Raw genomic sequence first — 23,256 nt, forward strand, 5'->3', positions numbered from 1 at the left:
TTAAGAAGCGGTCTTGTTAAGCATGTTTTCCAATAGGATGGAGATGGCCTCACCTTCTCTCTAGTTCCAAAAGTCAAAAGAAATTTAAATATTAATATTCATCACTTTAATTTCTTAGTTTAGAAACCAATAAATAAGCAAGAATGATAATGGATATGGTGATCCATTTGGGTGATGCATAACAGTATTGTATTTTAAGTTGTTGATTTTAATTTTATTGATGCTTCAGGCTTGATAAAAGTTAGAGCCTAGACTTAGTAGAAGGCTAAGAGGAACAAATTAAGTTTAAGTTACTTTTTCTGACTAGGGTTGCAATCTTCTGGCCAGTATAACTTTGTAGGAACTTAATTTGCACATTGAATAGAGTACTCCGTATACTCACGTTTGATAAATAAAATCTGTGTTTATAAAATAAAGTATCAAATTACATTTTTTATGCGAAATTAGGTTAGTCCTTAAGCGGTTAATCCTAATATATAGGAAATCGATTTACGCGACGTTAGCAACTTTGACATCGACGGGAAACCATTATAAGAAAAGAAAATACTTTGTTGCCAATATTCGCAGCCAACTAATGAGCGCTCTACTTTTTAATTTCTCAATTCTTACACTTTTTGTTTTTGGATGAATCGTTACACTTTTTTCTTAAATCGATCATTTATTAGGTGATGATTAATTTCTGTACACAATCCATTCATATGTTATTTTATACAAAACATAAAAAAATATGTAGTTTTTATAAATAAAGAAAAAAAAATGCGCTAATGTCGAACATGCATTTGAAAATCTTTGCCGAAGTATGCATTTCTTATCCCATCCGTTTCCCAGATGTAGGAAAACCACTAGGAAATTGGCCAAATTTTCAATACATCAACATGAAAACGTAAGATCGGTTGACTGTTACCTGTAATCCACTGAAGTATGAACCCGCTCAACCATGCTAGTTGAAAATCTTATCAAAACATTCAATTATTTGAACCGATTGAAGAGACGGCACTACTTTTTAGTTTTGATCCAAAATTAAGACCTGAAAGTCATACAAGCCATATAAAATCTGTCTTGAAATAGTCTAATTTTTCACAACAATGTGAACGAACTAGATAGAATTTGAACAAAAGAAACATTTACGTAGACATCATTGAATTCCTAAACAAATAGTAGACTGATTAATTTCATTTGATTTTATAAACAAGAGACAAAGTTTCAAGGGGTGAAAAGGAGATTGATTGATTATCGTTACAAGACAATAAGTCACTAAAACAAAATTACAAGATCCACGCCACCACCTTCCTTTTTATGTTTGGATCTTATTCCCAACTTATTTTCCTGGGAAAAATCAATCCTATGCTAAACAACAAATAGTAAAGATTATGTTACATTACATTGCTTGTCCCTTAAAGGTGAAGGAAGTTATACCCAACTACGCCTACAATTTAGATGATTAATTAATCAATTTCTCGCCCTGCTTTTTCCAACTTAGATTAAATTGATGTAAACGATATGTTTCTCAATTAATAAAGTCTTGCTAGGTTGAAGCATGTTCTTGACTTTTGGGTCATGGCCAATTAAGTTGTTCCCATTCCCAAAGTGGTTCCTCAACCCTACTATTACTAGCATTCCAATTGGTTCCACTTGACCCTGCTCCAGCCTCTGAGATATGAGAACCCCCTCTTCCTCCTCCAGAGTGGGAAGAAGTATCAGAAGAACTTAATCCATCCACCACTGCTGCTCTCTGTTGAGTACTTGTTGAAGCAGCACCTCTGTCCCCATCAACTCGTAGCTCAATTCTTGGCATCTCCAGTGGGCGTCGATCAAACGATCGAAAGCTTCCCGATATCACGTACACACGACACAAGCTGAATTCGTGCCTCAACTGCTATACAATAACATCATTATTTGTGTGAAGTATGAAACCAACAACAACTACTACTATACTTTTGGAGATACATGTCCATGCACAAGATACAATTCAACATGTTATCAATTTTATTATTTATTGTTTTACTAAATTATTCATTTGATAAATCTTTGATTAAAATTAGAAATTTATTATTTTGATAAAAATTGTAATAAAGAGAAACGAGTCCTTTGTAATTTTAATTTAAATTGTTTTTGATCGTTTGGTTATTATAAATAGGACATCAATAATTCTTTTAAATTAATATATATATATATATATAATGATCTTTATTGGATAAAAATTAATAAATCTCATTTATCATTATTTCAAAGTGAGAATTCCTTTATATAATTATTTGAGAATTATTTTTGTTTTATATCAAAAAATTTATTAAGATAAAAAGATATGAAATAATTTTTATGTTCAAATATAAAGATGGAGAGATATCAAATTATTTTAAATAAAATTTTTCTTTTTTTTTAAAAGACCCACTTCCATATCTTCTTAATATTATAAATATAGAGAAATATTTACCTTAGAGTAAAGGACACTAGACAAAGCTAAAAAAATTTAAGCCTAGTATTTTTAGAGATAAAGAATAGAAAAAAAGTTTATTCTTTAAAGTTCTACTAATCAGATAGTTGATAATAAATATTGGTCTTGATCTAAATACATGTAGAGTCTTGATATTATTGAATTTTATTTATTGTTTTAAGAATGTACATCCAGATACACAAATTTATTTATTTTTATTTATTATTATTATTATTATTAAATATTTTTAAATACAAAATAAATCATAATTTTTTATTGCTTGAGAAGACTCTTATATAACTTTGATACTGACACGTTAGCACTAAGATTTAATTGCACTTTTTATATTCTTACTTTCATAATTCTCAATTTTGCTACCTATACTCTCTATTTTAGTTCGTACCATTTTAGTCTATATGCTAACTTTGACATATAATATACAACAAAAATGTTGACTAATAGTATAACAAAATGTCACATTAGCATGCGTTGGTAACGTGAAATATGTTAGACCGTCATGTAGACTAAAATTAAGTAATTAAAATAGTGAAGTCCAAAAATAACATGGAAGGATTGGCGAAATAAAAAATGGAATGAAGTTTTAGAATAGAAATGATGAATATACCTTGGGAGGGGCAGTGTTGGATTGGTGAGAGTGTTCAATGGCTTTGTATTGATGCATCTTCCATTTGGTTTTCCTTCCGGTGGGAGCTTTCCCTTTGTAAAACACCATGGTTTTCTTCATCCCAATGACTTTGTTGTCAGAAGAGTAAACATGGCCAGGGGAACCCGTGGCCTTCCAATACCCACTTGCCGTGGTTCGGTTGGGTCTGCCTCCTCTGGCCTCTCTCTCTTGTCTAGGTGAAAAGAAAAACCATTGCTCCGTGTCTCCACGACAAAACTCCCCTGCAAGTGCTGATTACAACAACACAAACCAAACTATTTTAGCAGCAAAGAATGAATAGTAACAAAATTAAAGTGGTGGTAGTACTTGGAAGGTTCCATGGCTCTACGCCATTGATGTCAGTGACTGGAATGACTCTGCTTGTGTCGTGTATTTGGCCTTCTAGCTGGTTGTGTAGATAGAAGACAACTAATTCTTCCTCTGTTGGGTAGAATCGAAAACCAGGTGGGAGAAACTCCATGTTGGCTAAGTTACCGTTTGCGTACAATATATATGGAGAGGACAGAGGAGCTCAAGAAAAGGAGATATTTGCCGAGTGAAATGAGAAAAGTGATTGAAACTTCCACGCGGTTACAGGAGAAGGAAAACGTCTTTGTGGGTATATTTTTCTGTTGTTATTATGGTTTTGTCCCCAGTAAGCATCCCCTTTGAATCGTCGATGCTAGATGCTTTTGCTTATATATCCGCTGGGTCCGGGAATCTTGTTGTGGTTGTGGGTGGAATAAGTCTTAATTTTCGTGCTAATATTTTCTTTATTTATCCTTTACCGTAGTGATGTCACCAGAGAAGTACCCAGGTGTATTATAAAAAGAAGAAGAAGAAGAATGGAAGAGAGAGATGACAAGTGATAAAGTGGGTGGAAAAAAGAGAGAGGACACGAAAAATATGAGAATGTTACATTTTTATGTTTGCATTCTTCCAAATATACTTTTAAGATCTGTTTTATAGTCAAGAGATAACGTAATTTATCATATCTTATTATAATTAGTTGTTTATTATTCCAACACAATATGATAATTTTATCCTAACATTTACTTTATCGTGTTGGTCTAGTATGTATTTTATCATGAGAGAGGAACTGAGTTAAGATCAATAGGACAAGATAAGTTTTCTCTATATATAATAATTATAATATTTAAATTATTACATAAAATATATGTATTATATTTTTATGCAAAATATATATATATATATATATATATATATATATATATATAATAAATAGAATATATAGTAAAATATTAATTTATTTTGTTATAAATTTATATATTTTGTCACATATTATTATAAATATACGTTGATTATTACATATTAATATATATAAAGAGAGTGAGGGTATATAATTTTAATATTAAAATATACATAGTAATATGTTGTTTAAATTCACTGTAAAATAATATACAGCTATTTATATATTTACTCTATACATATTACTATAAAGTTCATCTATTACTTTTAATTTATATACACGCGGTGTATTTATATATTATTTTAATCAGCGTACTATATATATATATATATATATATATTACTTTTTATACATAAATTTAAATTATATTATTAATTAAAATATCAAAAATTAAATAATTTTTTCAAAAAATATTTGAATAATAATTATAATTTTAAAAAACATATATAATTTGTTTATAATTTTTAAGAAAGTAATTGTATAAATAAAATATAATTTTTTCAAATTTAATTAAAATTATAATTTTTTATAAGTTTCATAATTTATAGAAAAATAAATTAAAAGTTAATTTTTTAAAAATTATATGCAATTTAATGAAAGAGTAATTTTTCATTTCAACATAATTCATATTATATCTCTATCATTATCTAATTTATTGTATGGTGCGTATCAAATGTTAGTTAGAATTAAAATTTATCTTATTTTTATCCTATTTTATTTTTATCTTGCTATGATATCCTATCCTATCTTATCATGACCATTAAAGGAGCTATTAATCGGTGAAATAAACACAAGTTAAAGCATTGTAAGTTCAATTTACGTTACGTACAATTCCTAATTTGAAGTTTAATTTTGAGATATTGTTAATATAGAAAAAAAATTATATTAAAAATTTAAATAGAAACAATTTTTGTGTATATTTAAAATAGTGAACATAACTTGAAATCCTCTTACTCATTCATTTTGGCGACTAAATCAACTTGAGTGCCCCGTACTCCACAAAATATAACAAGGTAGGGTGATGATGCATGCAAGACCGATTAAGACAAGAATCCTAAATTTTAACACAATAGCAATATTCATACGGGCATATGCTACGCTGCACATTAATTTCTCGCTAGCGTACATGATTTTAAAGAAGTAATTGTGTAATACTGTTAATTAGGGCAAATATGTGAAATGTTAGGCTATATGCTTCTTCTTTTTTATCAGTAGGCTATATGTTTTTTTATTTAACTTTTCACTTTGAATATAGATATGTTAGTAAATAGATAAAATTTCTTATAATTTGATACTTAGTTACTGTATATATAGTAGCTATACACATATTAGACATAAAAAAAATAACTCAATTAATTGAACAGAATATTTGAATTTTATAAAATATCAGTAACTTAGTGGGTTAATAGATAAAGTATATAGCAAATGCTGACGTAATCTACAATATCTATAGTGTTCTTAATCGAAGTAAAGAAAACGTAAATAAATACTCCAAATATAACTTAGAAATAAGTACCGTATATAGGAGTAGACGAATAAACACGTAATGACGAAAACGCTATAGGGGTTGGAACTTGTACTGACGACCAAATCTAAATTATAAAGATTAAAGAATGAAAGAGAAAGGTCTGGCATTAGTATACAGTAAACTGGTACACTGACACAAATGTGACTATTTTTTTAAAAAAGTTATTGTGGTTTTGGCTTGTTGTGTTGTCATCAACCATAAATGCGGATTTTGGTTAGTAAAATCATTCAGAGTCATTCCTTTACGCGTGAATGCCCCTCTCACCACGGCTTCAAAGGTGTGAAAAATATCCTCAAACCTTTCTTGACCCCCGTATTAATTATTCTACGTATGAAATCCAATATTAATTCCAAGTATTGGATCTTCAATCAATTGCATGGTCTTAAAAAAGTGAATTTACCTTTGAAACTATGTTTTGATATGGCAATTTACCTACTTATATTTTCTTCTCGATCTTTTAAAATGATCTCTGGCATAACTATTAAAATCTTAGAGTTCATGACTTGAATAGTACATTATTCTGGCACAGTAGAATTTTCTACTAACTATTGTATATTACTTATAATAAGGTGAAAGTTACAAGTAAATGTTTTTTTTTATCGCTTGCTATCGCTACTACATACCACGCAGTACTACGGTGTAGAAATTCGCCGATGTATTGAAAAGAGACAAGTGATTCACAAATAAAAGGCAAGTACGTGTCCTTAATTATTTATAGTTCCTGTCGTTTCGAATAATCCATATTTAATGCTCTTGTCCTCATTGATTTATCACAAATTATTATTAGAAAATTGACTCCAAGGGACTTAATAAGAAAATTCTTAGGTATTACCCAACCAAGTATTGTTACGTCTGAGAGAGCAAACACTTTTTTATTTTTAACCGAATAGTATACTGTCCTTTTTTTTTTCTGGAGGTTAGAATATGGCCGTTGTTTATACTCAATAGTCAATATATATTCAGAATAGTGCTTTCAAATCAAATATCGATCATAAGATAGTACGGGTGATACATATAAATGCACAAAGCAGCGCAGGACGTTTATCTGCATGCATTAAAATTTAAGACCACACAACTGCATATACATGGCATTCTTTCATAAGTTACACAAATGACATGGCAGCATGCATATATAAACATTTAAAGAACAAGAGCATATAACAGTGGAACGTACGTACACAATAATTAAGGAATTCCGATGATGGGGAAGAAAGGAACATAGAAGCTACTAGGAGCCAAACCCCACTCCCGAGGCAATGGAAGATCAAAGGTTTTGGATGAACCGAACTGGTTATAATTAGCAGCCTTGCATTCAGTGTTCTGGGGACACGATGTGAAGAAACTAAGAGGAGTGGAGATGGTGTATGTGTTTTTCTCTTTTCCCTTAACAATTTGAGAGACCAGGTTTTTCTTTGAGGCATAAAGATTAGTATTTGGCCCCCCGAGAAGTTTTGTAAAGCAATTCACTGAGGGAGGTTTTGTTTGGTCTGAGGGAAGGTCAACCTGGAAGAAGCCCTTATCTTCTGTGGTCGCCATAGCCAGGTTTTTCACACCTTCACACTTCACTGAGACCTTAATGCCTGAAAACATCAAAGAGTTGTAGAATGTTCTACGTGAACTATTTATGTGTGTCTTTGATACAGGCATGACCCAAAGGTAAAAACAATTAAATTAAAACTTAAATTTTAGATTCATTTAAAAAATATTCTATTAATTTTTTAAATAAAAAAATCACACATATAAAAAAAGTTATTTTGACAAAAAAAACTTAATATATAACTTTTTTATTTAAAATAAAAAATTTTCTTTAAATTTATTTTAGATCTAACTCATTGGTCGATACTACTTTGATATATTTTCTAATCCTTTTATATATATGTATATATATATATATATATATATATAAATGTTGTATGTAAAATTTTTTATTTGTAGAAGCTTAATTATATTAGTTTATGAAAAAAAATATTTTATTTTTACTTTTTAATTACTTTCTTTTCCTAAAAGTATTTATATATGAAAAATATTTTCTAAATAAATCCTTAGTATATCTCTTAAGTTGTTTGTCATTTTGAAAAAAGAAGTAATAAATAGTCTATACTCTATACATGCATTTAAAGCTGAAAGAGTTTTTAGTTTTTATACTGTTCTTCATGTACAATCGTTTATTCACTTTTATAATGTACTATCTTAAAAAATTATTTTTGACTAGTTGACCGTTACATTTACATATATAAAAGTTGAACTCTTTTATAAAATTAAGAAGACATGAATTACTACTTTTCAATTTCATCGTGAATATCTTTTTGTATTTCTATAAAGTGAAGTGAGCGAACTTAGAGGGTAATAAAATTATAAGATGGTTAAGAGTTGAGAGTGGATACAAACCAGAGAAATCGTAGTTGTCAGCGCAGTCAGTGCAAGAGACTTTGCCCTCTACCGTTTGGCATGCTGAGGGGCTAATTCTGGCTATAGCTAATGCAAAAAGAAGTGTTGTGATAACCTGAGAAAACGCCATCAGCTATGGAAGCAATTAAGCAATAACTATATGATGAGATATAAAAGCCAAAGGAACTTGGAAGAGAAGAAGATAATTTGAAGCTTTTATATAGTGTGGCAGCTTGAGACATAAACATATATATTAAATGTAGCTACCTAGAGCTGATATAGTGGTTGGTGTCAACAACTATAGTTATGTTTACTTATGTACTGATAGGGTTTATCAACAAATGACGACAAAATATCCTAATAATTAATAATTAATCAACAACACAAGCTTTTAGCTCTGTAAGAATTTATTTGACGTGCATCTTAACAGTAAGTGATAGAGTAAAAGAAAAAAACAAAAAACATATGATAAGTATAGTATAACTCCGCACGTGAATAATTTCTCACCTTTCATGAGTGTATAATAAGGTCAAGAAGGTTCATGATACCTTCTAATCATATTTCTCTAGAAACTACATATGATTATTAACCTGTTTCGAAAATAAATTTATTAAATTAGACTATTAAGTGGTTGAACACGTGTTATTCATATATAAATAAAATCGAGTTAGGTCAAAACATTGCACGTTTGCACTGAATTTTACTTTTCTCTTACAAAAAGGCCATAATTTTCAAAACAGAAAATGGGTTTCCGTGACTAATTAATTCAGGTTCATGCAGCATATAGGTTTCTCTGATTACAAAACATTGGTTGTATATTAAATAGCATAGAGAAATAATAAATTAAGAATATTATAGATATATTAAATAATAAATTAACATTAAATTATAAGAAAATTAATTGAGTAAATAGCATAGAGAAATCTAAAAAACATAAGAGCTTTATTTATTTAAGAATTGTTTTAGAATAATAAGTTTTTTAATAAATAATTAAAGTGATTTTCTATATACTAAATCTTACTAATTTTTGTCCATTCTACCCGGTTCTTGATTGATGTTTTATGTTGTTATGGACCAGGTTTAATAAGCATGATTGCAATGCCTAGTAGAAGTGCACTAATACTCTACATTATTTATTCAGCAGGATAAAGTAGATTTGTTGCAAGTATATCTCCTGGTAGAAGGAATCCATAACAACCACTAATTAATATAATTAACTAAGAGAACAACAACGTGGAAGTAGAGCATGAATTTCAATGTTGTTCTGTTATTTGGGGGGAGCCAAGAACGACCGGTGACACTAACTTGCTCTCAAATATTAATGAACCGTAAGTGGTTGGTCATGATCACCTCTTTCATGCATGTAGCTAATAGACACCCCAAATAAAAAATGACAATAATTGTTCCAATTATGGATGTTTTTTTTTTTTAAGAAATAATAATATAACTTTTTTCTAATTTTTCTCGTTACATTGACTACCTATTTCTACACTTTTATTGATTTTACGTCTCCGGGGATATGATATAGGATATGGTAAAACAAGAGTCGAGAGGTACGTAGTAGTACTACATTGAATTTTCTTAAGAAGAAGAACCCAACTTGCCCATTGAATATTCAACCCATATTTTGTTGCAAGATTTTAATGTTTGAATGATTTCACATGAAAAAAATTTGTTACCAATGGGACTGGTGGCTATAGCCCCCTTGAAACGCTTTACCACCAACATTTACACAAGTAGTGTGCTTAATTAGTTATTTTCGCTTTTCGACTTTTCCGCTGTTTCTGTCAACTGCATGGACCTCCCCAACAATTATACTCACAAATCCTTGTGGATCAAATTATTAAAAAAGAAAAAAAGTTGCTATTTACTACGAACATAATATAATGGTACACGAATTTACAACATAATTATTTGCCTAATGATGAACTTGCAACGAAGTATATATAAAATGTTTGTTCAGTATAAAATGTTTACGCGTCAGTTTCTTAAAATTAGCAGCCGATCGATGGCAAACACGCATTTCTCTAATTCTTTTTTCTTTTCTTTCTATTTTCATAAGTATTATTTATAAGAGGAAAATCTTTTTGTGTCACAATGAAAAATTTATATGGACATGCACAAATTTCACAAGGAATTTGACCTTGTATGGGTTTACAAATTACAATGATATTTCTTTTAATAAATATATTTTAAAGACGTATATTTAGCCTTTACTATTAAATTCCTTGGCTATCCCTTGCTTAAACATGTAATACTGCAAGATGCAAACTCATTGTAATGGTTACGATGGTTGTGTGACTGTGTCAACGGATGAAGCATTTGGATTTCATTTCATGAACATACCTAATTGGTTTGAATAAACTCTTCAATTTTAGAAGACAATAAAATAATAAAAATGATAAAATAAACTTCTCATGCAAGTTCTCTGATCTAATGTATTAAAAAATTAGAGTGCATATATAATTACTTTGACAAATTATAAATATTTGTGGAGCTGTGTTTATCCTAATGCACAGGCAACTGTGCAAGCTAAGAAAGAGGCTTTCTTGGCACATTGATCAATTCATAGCACATTTTAAGAAAGAAAAAAGTCCACCACGTGATTGAAGAATAAAGTGTTTATTTACAAACGGCAAGCAGCTAGCTACTCCACCGTGACAGTATTAAATGGAGCTAACGGATTAGAGGAAGGCAATGTTAGACTGTTTTAATAAAAGAAAATGAAGCATTAAATAAACAGAACAAAGGGGCCATCTGCTATTGTCCCATTATAAAACGAGCTAGCTAGGATTACATTTACACCACTCAAAATGGCAATGTGTAAGGCTTTAAACAGAGCGTAAGGAATTATTAATATCTCATGGCATGATGATAGGATATTTGTATTCGGCAACATAAAAATTCAAAAAGGAAAATCACCCAGTTTTTTTCATTAGAACAAGTTCAAATCAAATATGTCATAGTAAAGATTATTTAAGTTTTAGTTCCTGTAAAAAAAAAAAGATGTAAGTTTTAGCAATATATAATAATGTCCATTAAGAGTTATTCATGTTGGTGATTGAATTTAAGGGAAAAAAAACAACTCTCAAGAATTCCATTTTTGTTAAAAAATAATCTTTTCAAGTCATTTGAGATTAAAAAAAAAGATTATGTTTTTTTACAAGTAAAATCCAAAAACCCAAATTGGATTTTACAACAAAAATAACAAAAGTTTTTATATCTTATGTGATACCATGAGACTTATAGGTTCTTCAGCTAAAGATGTTCTTATAGAACAGAATCGAAGGTATGCAAGTGATTAAAGTTGTAATTTCTCGAGTGGTTTCCTTGTCTACCATGTGGTAAATTCATTTATACGTAAAATAAACTTACAGGAAAAAAACCCTGATAACTCAAGTTTACCAACTTGAATTTTGAATCAAAAGACTTAGACAACACTAAATTCATGTAAATCAACTGCCAAACAACTAAAGAAATAAAAAGAAATGTATCTAAATTTGAAACGGTTGAATATTTGGTTTTAAACCTCAATAAACAAATATGATAGTAACCCATAAAAATGTCCAACGACAACAGCCAAGTAGGTCCAAGTTTTGAGATTTTCATTCCAAGATACTTATGGTTATTTACATCATGAAGGAAAGGAAAGGGCAATAAAAACCATCGTTCAAAAAGGTTCTCCAAATGGCTATGTTGAACTGTTAGCTATAGTAGCTTCACGTTGCTGGCGATGCCTTTCCCTCTGTAACATCAGATTGTAGAAGAATTAGCCAAATAGCATAATTAACAAATAAATTGCTCCACCTCCCGCTATTTCAAAACTAGTCAACACCAAGCAAATCCATATGAAATTCCACACACTTAATTACTTAGTATTTTCCCCATTTCCAAAAAACCAATACTTGAATGCTTATCAAACATAGGATACATGGAATAAGAACATTACAACTAAAAATTTAAAAAACTTCCAATTATGGGGGAGATTTTCAAGGAGAACTTTTGTCTAGCAAAGTGGCAATGACAGCTAGGTTAAGCAAAATATTACCACTATACTCATAAGTCATTACAGTGACAGTTATCTTCTCTGCCAGTTTATCTAATTTGATTTTTGCGTGCTCTAAGCATAGCCATAGCTATCACTATTCACTGCATACAATTAGATGGCATTGGTTTGCACTTCCTACGAACCATGGCAAGATCCAAAAAAGATACACTTTCTGATTCTAATGTATATTTTCAAAACAGAGGGCAGTTAAAAGGAGACATTGGAGTTGATCTACTTCTGGTCAGCTGCTAGTTAAATAGGTCACAAAAAAACATCCAACATATGATTATGGTTGGGATCAATAGCCATTAAAAAGAGGGTACCTCAATGCACGAGACTCCCCTAATGGGGCATGGGGATGGATTTGAATCTATGATGTTCAAGTCACAAGGCAACAACCTTATGGTTTGCGTTAGGGCCCACCTTCAAGGTCAAAAGCCATTAACAAGGAATTTTTCTACATGATTACCAAAAATAGACACAATTGATAATTTCCTCATATTGAACCATAAGAGGATTTTACGTGATTATTGGTCTTTTTGTGTTTTCTTTGTTACAAATTTAACATAAAAAAGTGTCATCATAGTCGATAACCAAGTTCAAGAATTAATGAATTTGAGATCTGCTCGATGCCTCTATGAAAGATTAGGACAATAACAACAGTGCTCCAGCTGAACTGGGGTAATCTCACATAATTTTCAATTATTCATTGACATAAGAAACCAGAAGATGGGAATGGAACAAAGAAAAAAAAATGAGCAAAAATCGCACCCTTCTTTCCCAATACGGATGAAAGCAAACAAAATCATAGACTGGAGTAATGGTTGCACATAAAACTGCATTTAGTGCGGTGAACAACAAGAGTGCCGTCATGGGTCGGGTTCTATGAGGCATACTTCTTTCTTATAAAGACCAAACCCTGCAATCATATTAACGCAGTTCAGACTTCAGAGTGAAGAGCATTTACTAGTGAATAATTACATATATATTCATAGGAATATTCTTGTTGGATCAAACAAATCATGCTTATAAAGCCCATAAAAATAAAAGCTCATATTATATGCCTTGTGGGTAGGGCTAGTCCACTAAATAAATAAATGAATAAACTTTTAACTCACTAAGTTTTATTTTTTAAAGCAAAAGATATTTTAAATTTGAAGATTTCAATCTTCAAGACAGCATACAATGATACAATACAACATAGACATGTGAAAGCAAGTAAAAATTACCTTGCACACTAAACTACAATTATATCTAGCACAGTTGGTTACCATAACAATAGAATCAAATATTGATATACATTGATTACCGTAACACATTGTTAGACAAGTGGTCTCAATAACTTAAGAGGAGAAGAGTGAATTAAGTTTCAAAATTTCCACTAACAAACTTTTAATCCCCCTTTTTAAATGATAGGCTTAGAATGCAGAAGAAGAGCAAGAAGCAATCAATTTAACAATGTTCTTTTAAAAGTACAAGAAAAAATTGATTGCAATAACATAAATAAGATAAGGGAAGAGAAAAATGCAAACTTGATTTCTGGTTCGGTCACGCCCTGTGCCTATGCCCAGTCCTCAAGCAACCCACTTGAGATTTTTCACTATATTTATAAAAAATATTTTTACAATTTTTGAACATCCAAGAAATCTCTTTCCCTTGTGTTTAGGAAACTCACAATTCAAGAGACAACAAATCTCTTGATTACAATTGACTTTCTGAGAAGAACAGAAAAATTTCTCTCCTTTAGAGTGGATAATACAATTCAAAGTTCCTGGATGAACTCTCAATAGATTTACACTCAATAGATTTACAAGTGTTTGCCCAAGAGTTGTTGACAGAGCATTTGATAATGAAGTTCTCTTGGAATATCTCTCTTGCTTTTTGAAATCAGACATACATATATATAGGTCCTTCGTGCATTTTTCAAAATGGTTTGGAGAGATATGTCTTTTCAAAAAGTTTTTTCTGAAATTTTTTACCGGTAATCGATTACAGGTTCAAAATTCAAATTCAAAACACTTTTTAACAGTTATTTTTCAAAATTGTCTTCTGGTAATCGATTACACTGCCTAATAATCAATTACCAGAGCCTTGGATATCTTGGAAATACTTTGTTTTGAGGCAAGACTTGATCTTTAATTAATCTTGAAGCAAGGCTTTATTTGTTAAAACAACCTTGTATCAATCTTGAAGTAATGTTTCTCCTTGTTTGATTCTACTTTGCCATCATCAAAATCATGTATTCATACATTCACACACATAACATGTTCTAAACACATCTTTACAAAATAATCAAGGATGAATCTACAGAAGTAATCTGTAGAATTAATGAATACTGTAAAAAGCATGAGAAGCACATGAACTTGAAAATTTCAAAAAGCAGATATTGGAGCAGCAAGCTTTTGACATTCAGAAAGAAAAGTATCCCCCCCCCAAACCGTTTGGGACTTTGGCCAATTGGGTCGGTGGAATCCAACCAAGTATGAGAACTACTCTTCAACAATGTTGTGAAAACTAGTCCACTGACTTGATCGAGACAATGGGTGTGTCAGTAATTAGCCTGATTTGATTAGGTATATATCAAAAAAATTTAAAAATTATATAACATAATTTGATTGATCAATTCATTCTTCAAATTCAAAATGCCTAACATTCCAAATAACAAATAAAGTGCATAACAAGAGATGAAGAGAAGTCCATCCATACTCCAAACTTAAGAACATTAGCATAATAAAGTACCTAACATCCAAAATAACAGTTGAACCATCAAAGTTGATAACACAAGTTAATAAACAATACTTCAATAACACAACAATACACAGTATTATTAAAGAATCATTATATCAAGATCTTAAAAAAAAAGTATATCAAATAACAGAGCAGTATAGTTCTGTATACCAATTTCAATGCACAACATAGTCCCCTCCTTCATTACTAAAGGAACAATATATCAAATAGCAGAGCAGTACAACTCCTCTTTCATTTACAAAATAAAAGACAAGAAATTGAGACAAATACCAGAAAAAACAAAGTTTCAGAGACCAGAAAAGGTGGTGGTGCGGTGACGAAAATCACCAGAGGCGATGAGGGCGGCGGCAAGTTGCAGCAACCAGGGGCGGCGCGGCGAAGAAATAGCTCCGCGCAATGCGAAGAACGGTGGCGATTTCCAGAATCCAGTCACCAGAGGCGCGGCGGCCGGCGGCGAGAACAGAGATAAGGGGATTTGGGGGTTTGTGCTTCGTGAGAGTCTGAGAGAGCGATTGATGAACGTAACAAAACGTGCATTAAGTCATTTGGGGCGTCTCCAAGCTAAAACGACGTCGTTTGTTTGTTTCTTTTTTAAAAAAAGAGTGCGAAACTCGGACCGGGTTGCCAAACCGGCCGGGTCATTGGTTTTAAACGAGTTTGTCTGGGCTACACTGGGCTGACTTCGTGACCCGTAAGCAAAATTTACCCGGTTAGGCCAGCTCATCCCAGTTGGTTCGATATTTACAATGCTACTCTTAAAATGTTTTTGTTATTTACACTCTCGTTTGTTAATTTTTTTCTACTTTTTATGTAAAATTACTTACCAAGCGTGTGAACTACATTTTTTTAAAAAAAGATGAGTGAATTACCTAGGGTGAGTTGTTTAAATTTAGTCAGTGATCTCAAGTTCAAATCCTGATTATAGAACTGCATTAAATACTTGCCTTCAATAAAAGATGTTTGCTTGTGGTTTCTATCTCCCTTGATCCGATTTGCTCTACTGAACTCTTCAAATTTTCCTTTAGGTTTTTATTTGTTTCAAACACGAGTTTGTGTTTATGAGATTTCTATATACACGCATTGTGATATAGTGACAAGTTAGCAATGTGTGGGAGGGTTCCTGTCATAAATAAATAATAGCCTTTAAAAATCGGACAGATCATTAATCATTGGGTTATGTGTGGAACCAGTGGACGACATAAGGTTATCTTTCGCATGTTTGAGAAAAGGAGAGATACTAACAAGTACTGCATATGTAAAGGGTAGCATAACAGACTTAGGACTAGGACTGTGTACTATTTATTGCAGAAAATGAGTGACAAGTGAGAGTAAAAAAAATTGAGATGTAAAAGTCTATCGAACCAATATTGAGTATTTATCAATTTTGAACGATTCAGAGCCAAATTTACCGGTTTTGATTGGTTTGATTGCATATTCGATTCATTAAGCTGACCAAAGTGACTAATAGTCAGTCAGGTTCTCAATGAACCAATCGAACTGGTTGGTCCTATCCAAGTTTTAAACTATGATGATGTTACTTTGAGACTTTTTTTTACTGAGGTTTTGAGTTTTTTTGTGACACGAAAATTTGGGTGAGGAAAATGCTATTTTTATGAACAGTTCTTCCAAATCGTTCATATTTTAACATCATTTTCTGTCTAAGAATTCAGGTTCCTCTTTTTATAAAACAATTAAGCATTTGTTAACTAGTATGTGCCACAATGTTTCATATCTGTTTTTGTACAAAATGGTTTGTGCTGAATGACATTGGTCTAACAAAAAAATATTTGAAAGGGTTTCGTCGTGGTAAAGTTGAATTGCTCCTGGAAATACCCATATTTTACTTCAAATTTATATTTCAATAAAAAAAAATTGATTGAAAAAATATTTTTTAACGTGGGATTGTTTTTACCTTTTCACGTGTTGCGTATCTTATTTTATGTCACTCCACCAGCTAGCCACTCGACATATGTTTTAATATACTAAACAGATATACATACATATATGCAAATGGAAAAAATCAAATTGAAAATTAATATATTTTACAAAATAGAGGCATTTTGATAATTATAACATACGTCTCTAAAAATATATTGCAAAACAAACACATATTTTAATTATTCCCGAAAATAAAAATGATTCCCATGAACTTTAATGGTTAACCAGACACTTTTTTTTAAAAAAAATACCCAAGCATACTATCCCCAAGAATGTTATCCCGAAAAGAAATTAAATAACTTGAAATAAACGTCTCCTAAAAACATTCTGTATCTTACTCTAAGCTAGCATCCAATTGCTATGCTGTGTATATTACTTCATATACATCATCTCCACCCCATCCCCACCAAAAACTAAACCCACTGGGAGGGAGAGTTGTACAGAAACCTTGAATGTTTTTAAACAAAAAACAGACAGATGAGAAGAAAGAAAATTGAAGAAAGCAGAACACAAGACAGCAGGGTGGCTAATCAAGTATTTTTCATCACACAAACATATGACAAGACTAAAATATTATCTGCATATGTACTTCAGAAATTATCAAAGGAAAGCCAAAGATCCTTGGGATGCATTTGATTGGCTAAAGTATGAAGGATTAAATCATTTATTTGACGTTGATTTTAGAAATGGTCAGTCTAAATATTTGTTCTTTAGAAAAACAAGGGACAACTAGTCCTACCTACAACTACAACATGTCACCAGAAGTCAAAAACATCTATCAATTAGACCAAACCCTGTCAATGCAACTTTGAACAACTAGGTGGCCCAATTAGGCTATAATAAGTTGATTGGAAGAAGATGCTCTAGATAACTTAAAAGAGATTGGGTATGTGTGTCATAAGTTTCACAAATAGTACAAGTTAATCAAACTTATTAATTATTCAGATTAAAGAAGTACAAGAGGCTGCATATTTGAGGGTATAAAAGAAACCATGGCAATCAATCTTAATTCTTATTTCTTAAAGGATGAATTATCAATATTAGCGTAAGCATCATACAACAGCATATATTGAAGAGAACTGAAGGAGTAAGGTTGCTGCATGCTTAGGAAGAAACTAACTCATTATCTTTACTCATCTTCAGTTCCATCCTTTGCCAGTTTGCCATTCCTAACATGCACAAAATGAATACCCAAGTCCCAAACAGTGTTGATCGATGGTGGAAGGCAATCCACCACACCATTCTGCCATGGTGGGGCCATAGCCGCTATTTAACAACATTGGTCCCAAAGGTCTAGGTTCACTGCCACTCCCTACCCTTCTAGTCTCTCAGACCATAGACCCAAAAACCAAATACCACAAACAATGTAATTATCATAAGATCATAATTCCTCAATTCACTAGACCAAAACAAAGACCATAAAGAACCATACCATAGCATCCTACTTTTACAACAAAAAAAAAGTTCAAATTTTGTTTTGAAACAACCACATCAGGTAATCAGTTGCTGACCAAATCTCTCAGCTTGGATTGCCAAACATCCAAGACTGAGCAACCTACTTTGCCCAGTTCCAATGTCTGAAGGAGCAATTGATATTCAAACACCACAAAGCTTCAAAATGTGGTTTAAGCAAAGATGCATCCCAAAAATAAGGCACAGATGATTCAGACAAATTCCATAAACCATCAGCAAACAGCAAAACATCTTCCAATAGAGCTCATTATGGACCACAAAAATAAATTATTGCATAAGAGATATACAATAATCAAACAATAATAAAGCACTGAGCCATTATTCACCAACTCTTCAACTTTACAATCAATCGAGGTTTTAGGGTTTTAGCACTTCCTAAAAGAAAAACATATCTAAAGAATGAAACAGAAAAAACCGAAAATCTAAAAGCATTTTCTTCATAATTCAATCAATCGAGAAAACCCGTTTGGCGCCAAACGGCATTCCGAACCTGACGCAAGTCTCTCCCCTTGAGCGTCCTCCCTACTCCTTCAAGAACCGAATAAGCCAGCATTGGTGACTGCGCAGAATTCCGCGCCACAATTTCGTGCGGCGGCAGCATCTCCTCCGTCGCGTCGTCGTCGTCATCGAAGTCGCGGCGGTGGTGTCTTCTCATCGGCATAAGCGGCACGTTCACCGGCGCGGACTGGTGGAACTTGAGGGAGGAGGAGGAGGAGGGAGTCCGCTCCGGCGGGGGCTTCGGGATCGCCGGAATGAGGCGCGCGGCGGCGGAGGAGGAGGAGGACGAGGAGAGCGAGACAGAGACGGAGACGGAAACCGAGGGTTTGTGGTGGAAGAAGTGCGAGCCGTTCGAGGAGGCGTGGTCGTTCTCCGGCAGCGCGGCGAGGATGCCGAACGAAGCGTCGGAGGGACCGAACGCGAAGGCTTTGTGGTGGTTATTGTGGTTGTGGTGGCGATTAGGGATTTGAGAAGAAGAAGAGGGTTCGGTGGAGTCGTCATTGTTGGAGAAAACGACATCGTCTTCGATTAGGTCGTCGTTGTTGGAGAAAACGACGACGTCGTCGTCGGTGGCGGAGGAGGAAGAGTTTTCGATTCGAGGCGCGTGGGATGATGGGACGCCGAGGAAGCGTTCCCGCGAGGAGAGGGTTTGTTTGCGGTTGCGGAACCGGTTCGGGTCGTGTAGATCCATTTTTCAAATTCGGGTTCGGTGCTAGTAGAGAAAAGAAAAGAAAGGTGAGGTAATTTTTGAAGGAGAAAGACAGATAGAGGAAATATGTTAAATAATGGCTATGCTTTTTCTGGTTTTTCGGTTGGCAAAATTGTTATTATTATTGAATATTTGAATGGAATCTTGTTATTGGGTATTGCTAGGCGTGGAAAGTAAATGATGTGGTTGGATGAAGAAATTTAAAATTCCGACAAATTTTAAATTTTAAGAATTTTAAATATTTCAATTGAAATTTTTTTATTTTCAAAATTTTGTGTTTGGATAAAAAAAATTAAAATTATGAGAATGAAAAAAATGAATGAAAAAAAAAAGAGAAGATATGATTGGTGTAGATTGGTATACTAGTTATAAGCGTTCCTTTGTGCTCACATAATTGATATTTTAAGAACTTAAATCATGTTTCTTGAAGAAGAAAGAAGAGAATCTTAATTTCTCACTTTTTAGAAAGAAATTGAAATTTCAGATTTTTAATTGTTAAAAATTCTGTTTTAAAATTCAAAAATTTTAAATTCTTCATAAAAAACATCCAAACAATGAATTCTAAATTACAGAAATTTAAATTCTCTGATAAATTACTTTTCTCAGTTAAAATTCTCTATCCAAACGCATTCTAAGGGATCAACCGTGGAAAATAGTTTAAGTCTTGAGAAAACAAACTCCCATAATATTAAGAACATCCAAAGAGGACAATGAAGGATAGTATTTGATTGTTTTTAATTTAATTATTGATTCCATATAACAATCCTTCAATCGCAAATTAAGGAAGACGTTTGTAAAAAATAGGAGTTAATTGATTCAAGAAAAATAATTTATGTTTATTATTTCTAATTTTCTTGTAATTTAGTCCCTGATTACTTATCATTTAATTCTTTATTTCTTCCCTATCAAATTCCATTTAATCACTGGTATTACTTTTTATAATACTGTGCATAAGAAATTAAGTGTGTAATAGAAATTATATAATTTTTACATGATTTCTTTCCTATCAATATCAATTTAATTCCTTTATAATATTTTTTAATGTTATTTAAATTTATTACATAATAACAATTTTTTACACACAAATATATTTCCTTATTATACACATTCAAAGAATTTAAAATGTAATATTTGATTCATAATATATATATATATATATATATATATATATATATATATATATATATATATATATATATATATATATAACATATCTTCTTTTAAAGGTATTAACATATATATAAATTTTTTAATATTTAAATTATAAAGTAAATTATCTATATATAATGACGATATATACCTTTCATCTCCATATATATATATATATATATATATATATATATATATATATATATATGACTATCTGGTCTCTTAATTACTAACATCATCAATATTACTATTATGTTTAATTGCATATAAAAAATTATCTCACTATAGTGAAATTTAATTCTGAATAATATATGTAAATTGTTATAAATATCTTAATATCTGCCTTATGTTCTTACCTATAAAAAAAAAAATACCCCGTTAACTACAAAAATAACTACATGTTCTATTTTTTATTTAACCTCTATAATTTCTCTTTTTAGTTATTTTTAAAAAAATATATATAAAGAGGTACGATATCCCTCTTTTCTTCTGGTATATACAAAATTACTTTTAAAAAATTAGTAGTAAGTAGCTTATTTATATGTTTGTATACTCTAACTTAATCTTTTATTATTTCTTTGAACTTTGATTCGTGTTTATATTAGCACTTTCTTAAGATAATTAAATACTGATAAGGATAGACATCCGCCATAAACACTTTTTTATTTGCTTTATAATGTTGAGAGCCTGAGAGAGAGACCCTGAAAAGTAAACAAAATAGTTTGTCAGTAAGTCGTTGATCTGGCTCACATTGCCTTTCATGCAAAGATTTGACCAATCGAATATTTATGTATAATAAAGATTGTCATTGGGTTGGTTATTGTACAAAAACTAATGTGAAAATATCAACATCACTAGGCAATCTCTAGGTTGACTTTAATGGTTTATTTCTTTCTCATTATGTATCAATAAAATAAACATTTTGAGTGTTGAAGTATTATTATTGTACATGGTGTCTCAAAGACCCCCAATGCACAGCAATAGCACATATTCTTTATTGGTCCAGCCTTGGCTGTTTTCAAACCTGAACACAAGCAGTATCAAACATCAATGCACTACGTAAAATCCTCCAAGATTAACAGATCGATAGGTCTTGAACAAAGTATATGAACTAGTCTCGATCTCAAAGAATTAAAAGGAATATTATCAAATCATCATATGTAATGGACTTTAAGCTACCGGGTGCTGTTTGTTGGATAGCGAAAAAAAGAGATTCCCTTTAAAGGGTTTGTATATAGTTCCTGCAAAAACTTTATAACAACACGGTCGATTAATTTTATCCATATTCGAATGGACCGTAACAGCTTCAGAAACTACCGAAGAAGGCCAGAGCCTTTCTTTATAACAATACAGAAAGGAAAAAGGTGGTAATAAGTTAATTGATTCTACTCCCATTATCATCATTGATCATGCTTTATAAGCAGCAAAGCCTTTCTTGAGAGTTTGAATGGTGGCAACATCAGTCTTGAAGGCCAGAGCCAAGTCATTGTCATCAATGGTGGTGTTAAAGAGTGTTAGGAATTGACACAGTACCAGCACTGGCACTTCCAAAGGCAGATATGGCGAGTGCTGGTTTACAGTGAAGAGTAGCTCTGCAGAGCGAGGGTGTGTGTGGTGGGTATATGCTGCCACCTGGGAATTCAAGGGTTGCATATGAGACACTTTGTCCATCAAGGGCAGAAAATTCTGCCTTGGTTGCCTTCAGCACTTTGAAATCTGAGACAGTGTTGTTGGGTGAAAATATGACTGAAGCCGGTGAAGGTGAACAAGTTGCCTTCACGTATGGTGTTGGGAGGGACTATGAAGTCAGTGAGAATGTCTGGGTCACCGGCTCTTGATATTTGCATAATGGCAAAAACAGATATCATTAGTTTATGAACTTTAAGAATGCATTTGGATAGGATAATTTAACTAGTTAATGTATTTTTTTATAGGAAATCAATTTTTTTTTTATCAAAAGTAACTATCTGGATATTATAGTAAAAGAAATTTAAAATTTTAGAATTTTAAGAGGAATTTTAGTTAGTTGAAAGAATAAAATTTCAAATTCTATCTTCGAGGGAGTGAATTTGAAATTTTTTTGTAACTTACTCTTGAACTTTTCTCTCTCAAACTCAACTCAACTTACCTCATCATTGTTATCTTCTCCTACCCTCCCATTGATCCCGTCAAATTTGATCTCATCATCGTCGGCACTGCCCTATCGGAATCTCTCATCGCAGCCGCTGCCTCTTTCGTCAGCAAAACCATCCTCCACCTCGATCCTAACTCCTTCTACGATAACCACTTGCTTCTCTCTCCTTTCATGATCTCACTTCCTACCTCACTTCCCCGCACTCCCTCCCCTCCGCCGCAACCGCCACCACATCCTCCAACTCTGACAACATCGTTGTCGTCGACCTCGTCCACCAACCCCTCTGTACTGACACGGAAACCACGACCTACGATGAATCTGTGTTTCTCAGCGAA

At 32.0% G+C, this 23,256-nt stretch overlaps 4 protein-coding genes and 1 pseudogene across 7 annotated transcripts; all 5 read right to left on the reverse strand.

Moving 5' to 3' along the window:
- Positions 1 to 1,153: 1,153 nt before the first annotated feature.
- Positions 1,154 to 3,777, reverse strand: LOC100784960 (NAC domain-containing protein 90). 2 transcript variants are annotated; one of them, XM_006594864.3, is made up of 3 exons: positions 3,426 to 3,777; positions 3,060 to 3,349; positions 1,154 to 1,876 (listed from the first exon to the last, which is right to left on the reverse strand). In XM_006594864.3, exons 1-3 carry the CDS (start codon positions 3,577 to 3,579, stop codon positions 1,556 to 1,558), a joined length of 765 nt encoding a protein of 254 aa, XP_006594927.1. In that variant the 5' UTR covers positions 3,580 to 3,777; the 3' UTR covers positions 1,154 to 1,555. The 2 variants fall into 2 exon arrangements, with proteins under 2 accessions (XP_006594927.1, XP_003543426.1); XM_003543378.4 differs by having other exon boundaries at positions 1,154 to 1,873; positions 3,426 to 3,771.
- Positions 3,778 to 6,773: 2,996 nt separating this feature from the next.
- Positions 6,774 to 8,413, reverse strand: LOC100306432 (uncharacterized). The gene is made up of 2 exons (NM_001248022.3): positions 8,225 to 8,413; positions 6,774 to 7,416 (listed from the first exon to the last, which is right to left on the reverse strand). The coding sequence occupies exons 1-2, from the start codon at positions 8,352 to 8,354 to the stop codon at positions 7,022 to 7,024; spliced, it is 525 nt and encodes a 174-aa protein (NP_001234951.2). The 5' UTR covers positions 8,355 to 8,413; the 3' UTR covers positions 6,774 to 7,021.
- A 3,395-nt stretch (positions 8,414 to 11,808) lies between these two features.
- On the reverse strand, positions 11,809 to 15,759 carry LOC100795891 (uncharacterized). Of its 3 annotated transcripts, XR_005888015.1 has the most exons (4): positions 15,291 to 15,725; positions 13,044 to 13,191; positions 12,596 to 12,695; positions 11,920 to 11,969 (listed from the first exon to the last, which is right to left on the reverse strand). XR_005888015.1 is itself a non-coding variant. In XM_006594865.4 (3 exons), exons 2-3 carry the CDS (start codon positions 13,164 to 13,166, stop codon positions 11,916 to 11,918), a joined length of 177 nt encoding a protein of 58 aa, XP_006594928.1. In that variant the 5' UTR covers positions 13,167 to 13,191; positions 15,291 to 15,706; the 3' UTR covers positions 11,809 to 11,915. The 3 variants fall into 3 exon arrangements, 1 of the variants encoding a protein (XP_006594928.1); XM_006594865.4 differs by lacking the exon at positions 12,596 to 12,695 and having other exon boundaries at positions 11,809 to 11,969; positions 15,291 to 15,706; XR_005888014.1 differs by having other exon boundaries at positions 11,946 to 11,969; positions 12,596 to 13,191; positions 15,291 to 15,759.
- Positions 15,760 to 18,683: 2,924 nt separating this feature from the next.
- Positions 18,684 to 19,692, reverse strand: LOC100796410 (uncharacterized). Its single transcript, XM_003541919.5, has one exon. It carries the CDS (start codon positions 19,618 to 19,620, stop codon positions 18,880 to 18,882), a length of 741 nt encoding a protein of 246 aa, XP_003541967.1. The 5' UTR covers positions 19,621 to 19,692; the 3' UTR covers positions 18,684 to 18,879.
- Positions 19,693 to 22,194: 2,502 nt separating this feature from the next.
- On the reverse strand, positions 22,195 to 22,655 carry LOC106795652 (germin-like protein 9-3; annotated as a pseudogene).
- Positions 22,656 to 23,256: the final 601 nt, after the last annotated feature.

Source organism: Glycine max, chromosome 13 (genome assembly GCF_000004515.6).
Source record: "Glycine max cultivar Williams 82 chromosome 13, Glycine_max_v4.0, whole genome shotgun sequence".
In the NCBI taxonomy this organism is placed as follows: Eukaryota; Viridiplantae; Streptophyta; class Magnoliopsida; order Fabales; family Fabaceae; genus Glycine; species Glycine max.

Coding starts and splice junctions, on each gene's coding strand:
- LOC100784960 (XM_006594864.3), bottom strand. CDS start 3,579: ATGGAGTTTCTCCCACCTGGTTTTCGATTCTACCCAACAGAGGAAGAA. Junction 3,350..3,425: donor AGAGCCATGGAACCTTCCAA/GTACTACCACCA, acceptor TGTTGTAATCAG/CACTTGCAGGGGAGTTTTGT. Junction 1,877..3,059: donor CCAACACTGCCCCTCCCAAG/GTATATTCATCA, acceptor GTTATTGTATAG/CAGTTGAGGCACGAATTCAG.
- LOC100306432 (NM_001248022.3), bottom strand. CDS start 8,354: ATGGCGTTTTCTCAGGTTATCACAACACTTCTTTTTGCATTAGCTATA. Junction 7,417..8,224: donor TGACAACTACGATTTCTCTG/GTTTGTATCCAC, acceptor TGATGTTTTCAG/GCATTAAGGTCTCAGTGAAG.
- LOC100795891 (XM_006594865.4), bottom strand. CDS start 13,166: ATGCCTCATAGAACCCGACCCATGACGGCACTCTTGTTGTTCACCGCA. Junction 11,970..13,043: donor ATCCGTATTGGGAAAGAAGG/GTGCGATTTTTG, acceptor CTGATGTTACAG/AGGGAAAGGCATCGCCAGCA.
- LOC100796410 (XM_003541919.5), bottom strand. CDS start 19,620: ATGGATCTACACGACCCGAACCGGTTCCGCAACCGCAAACAAACCCTC.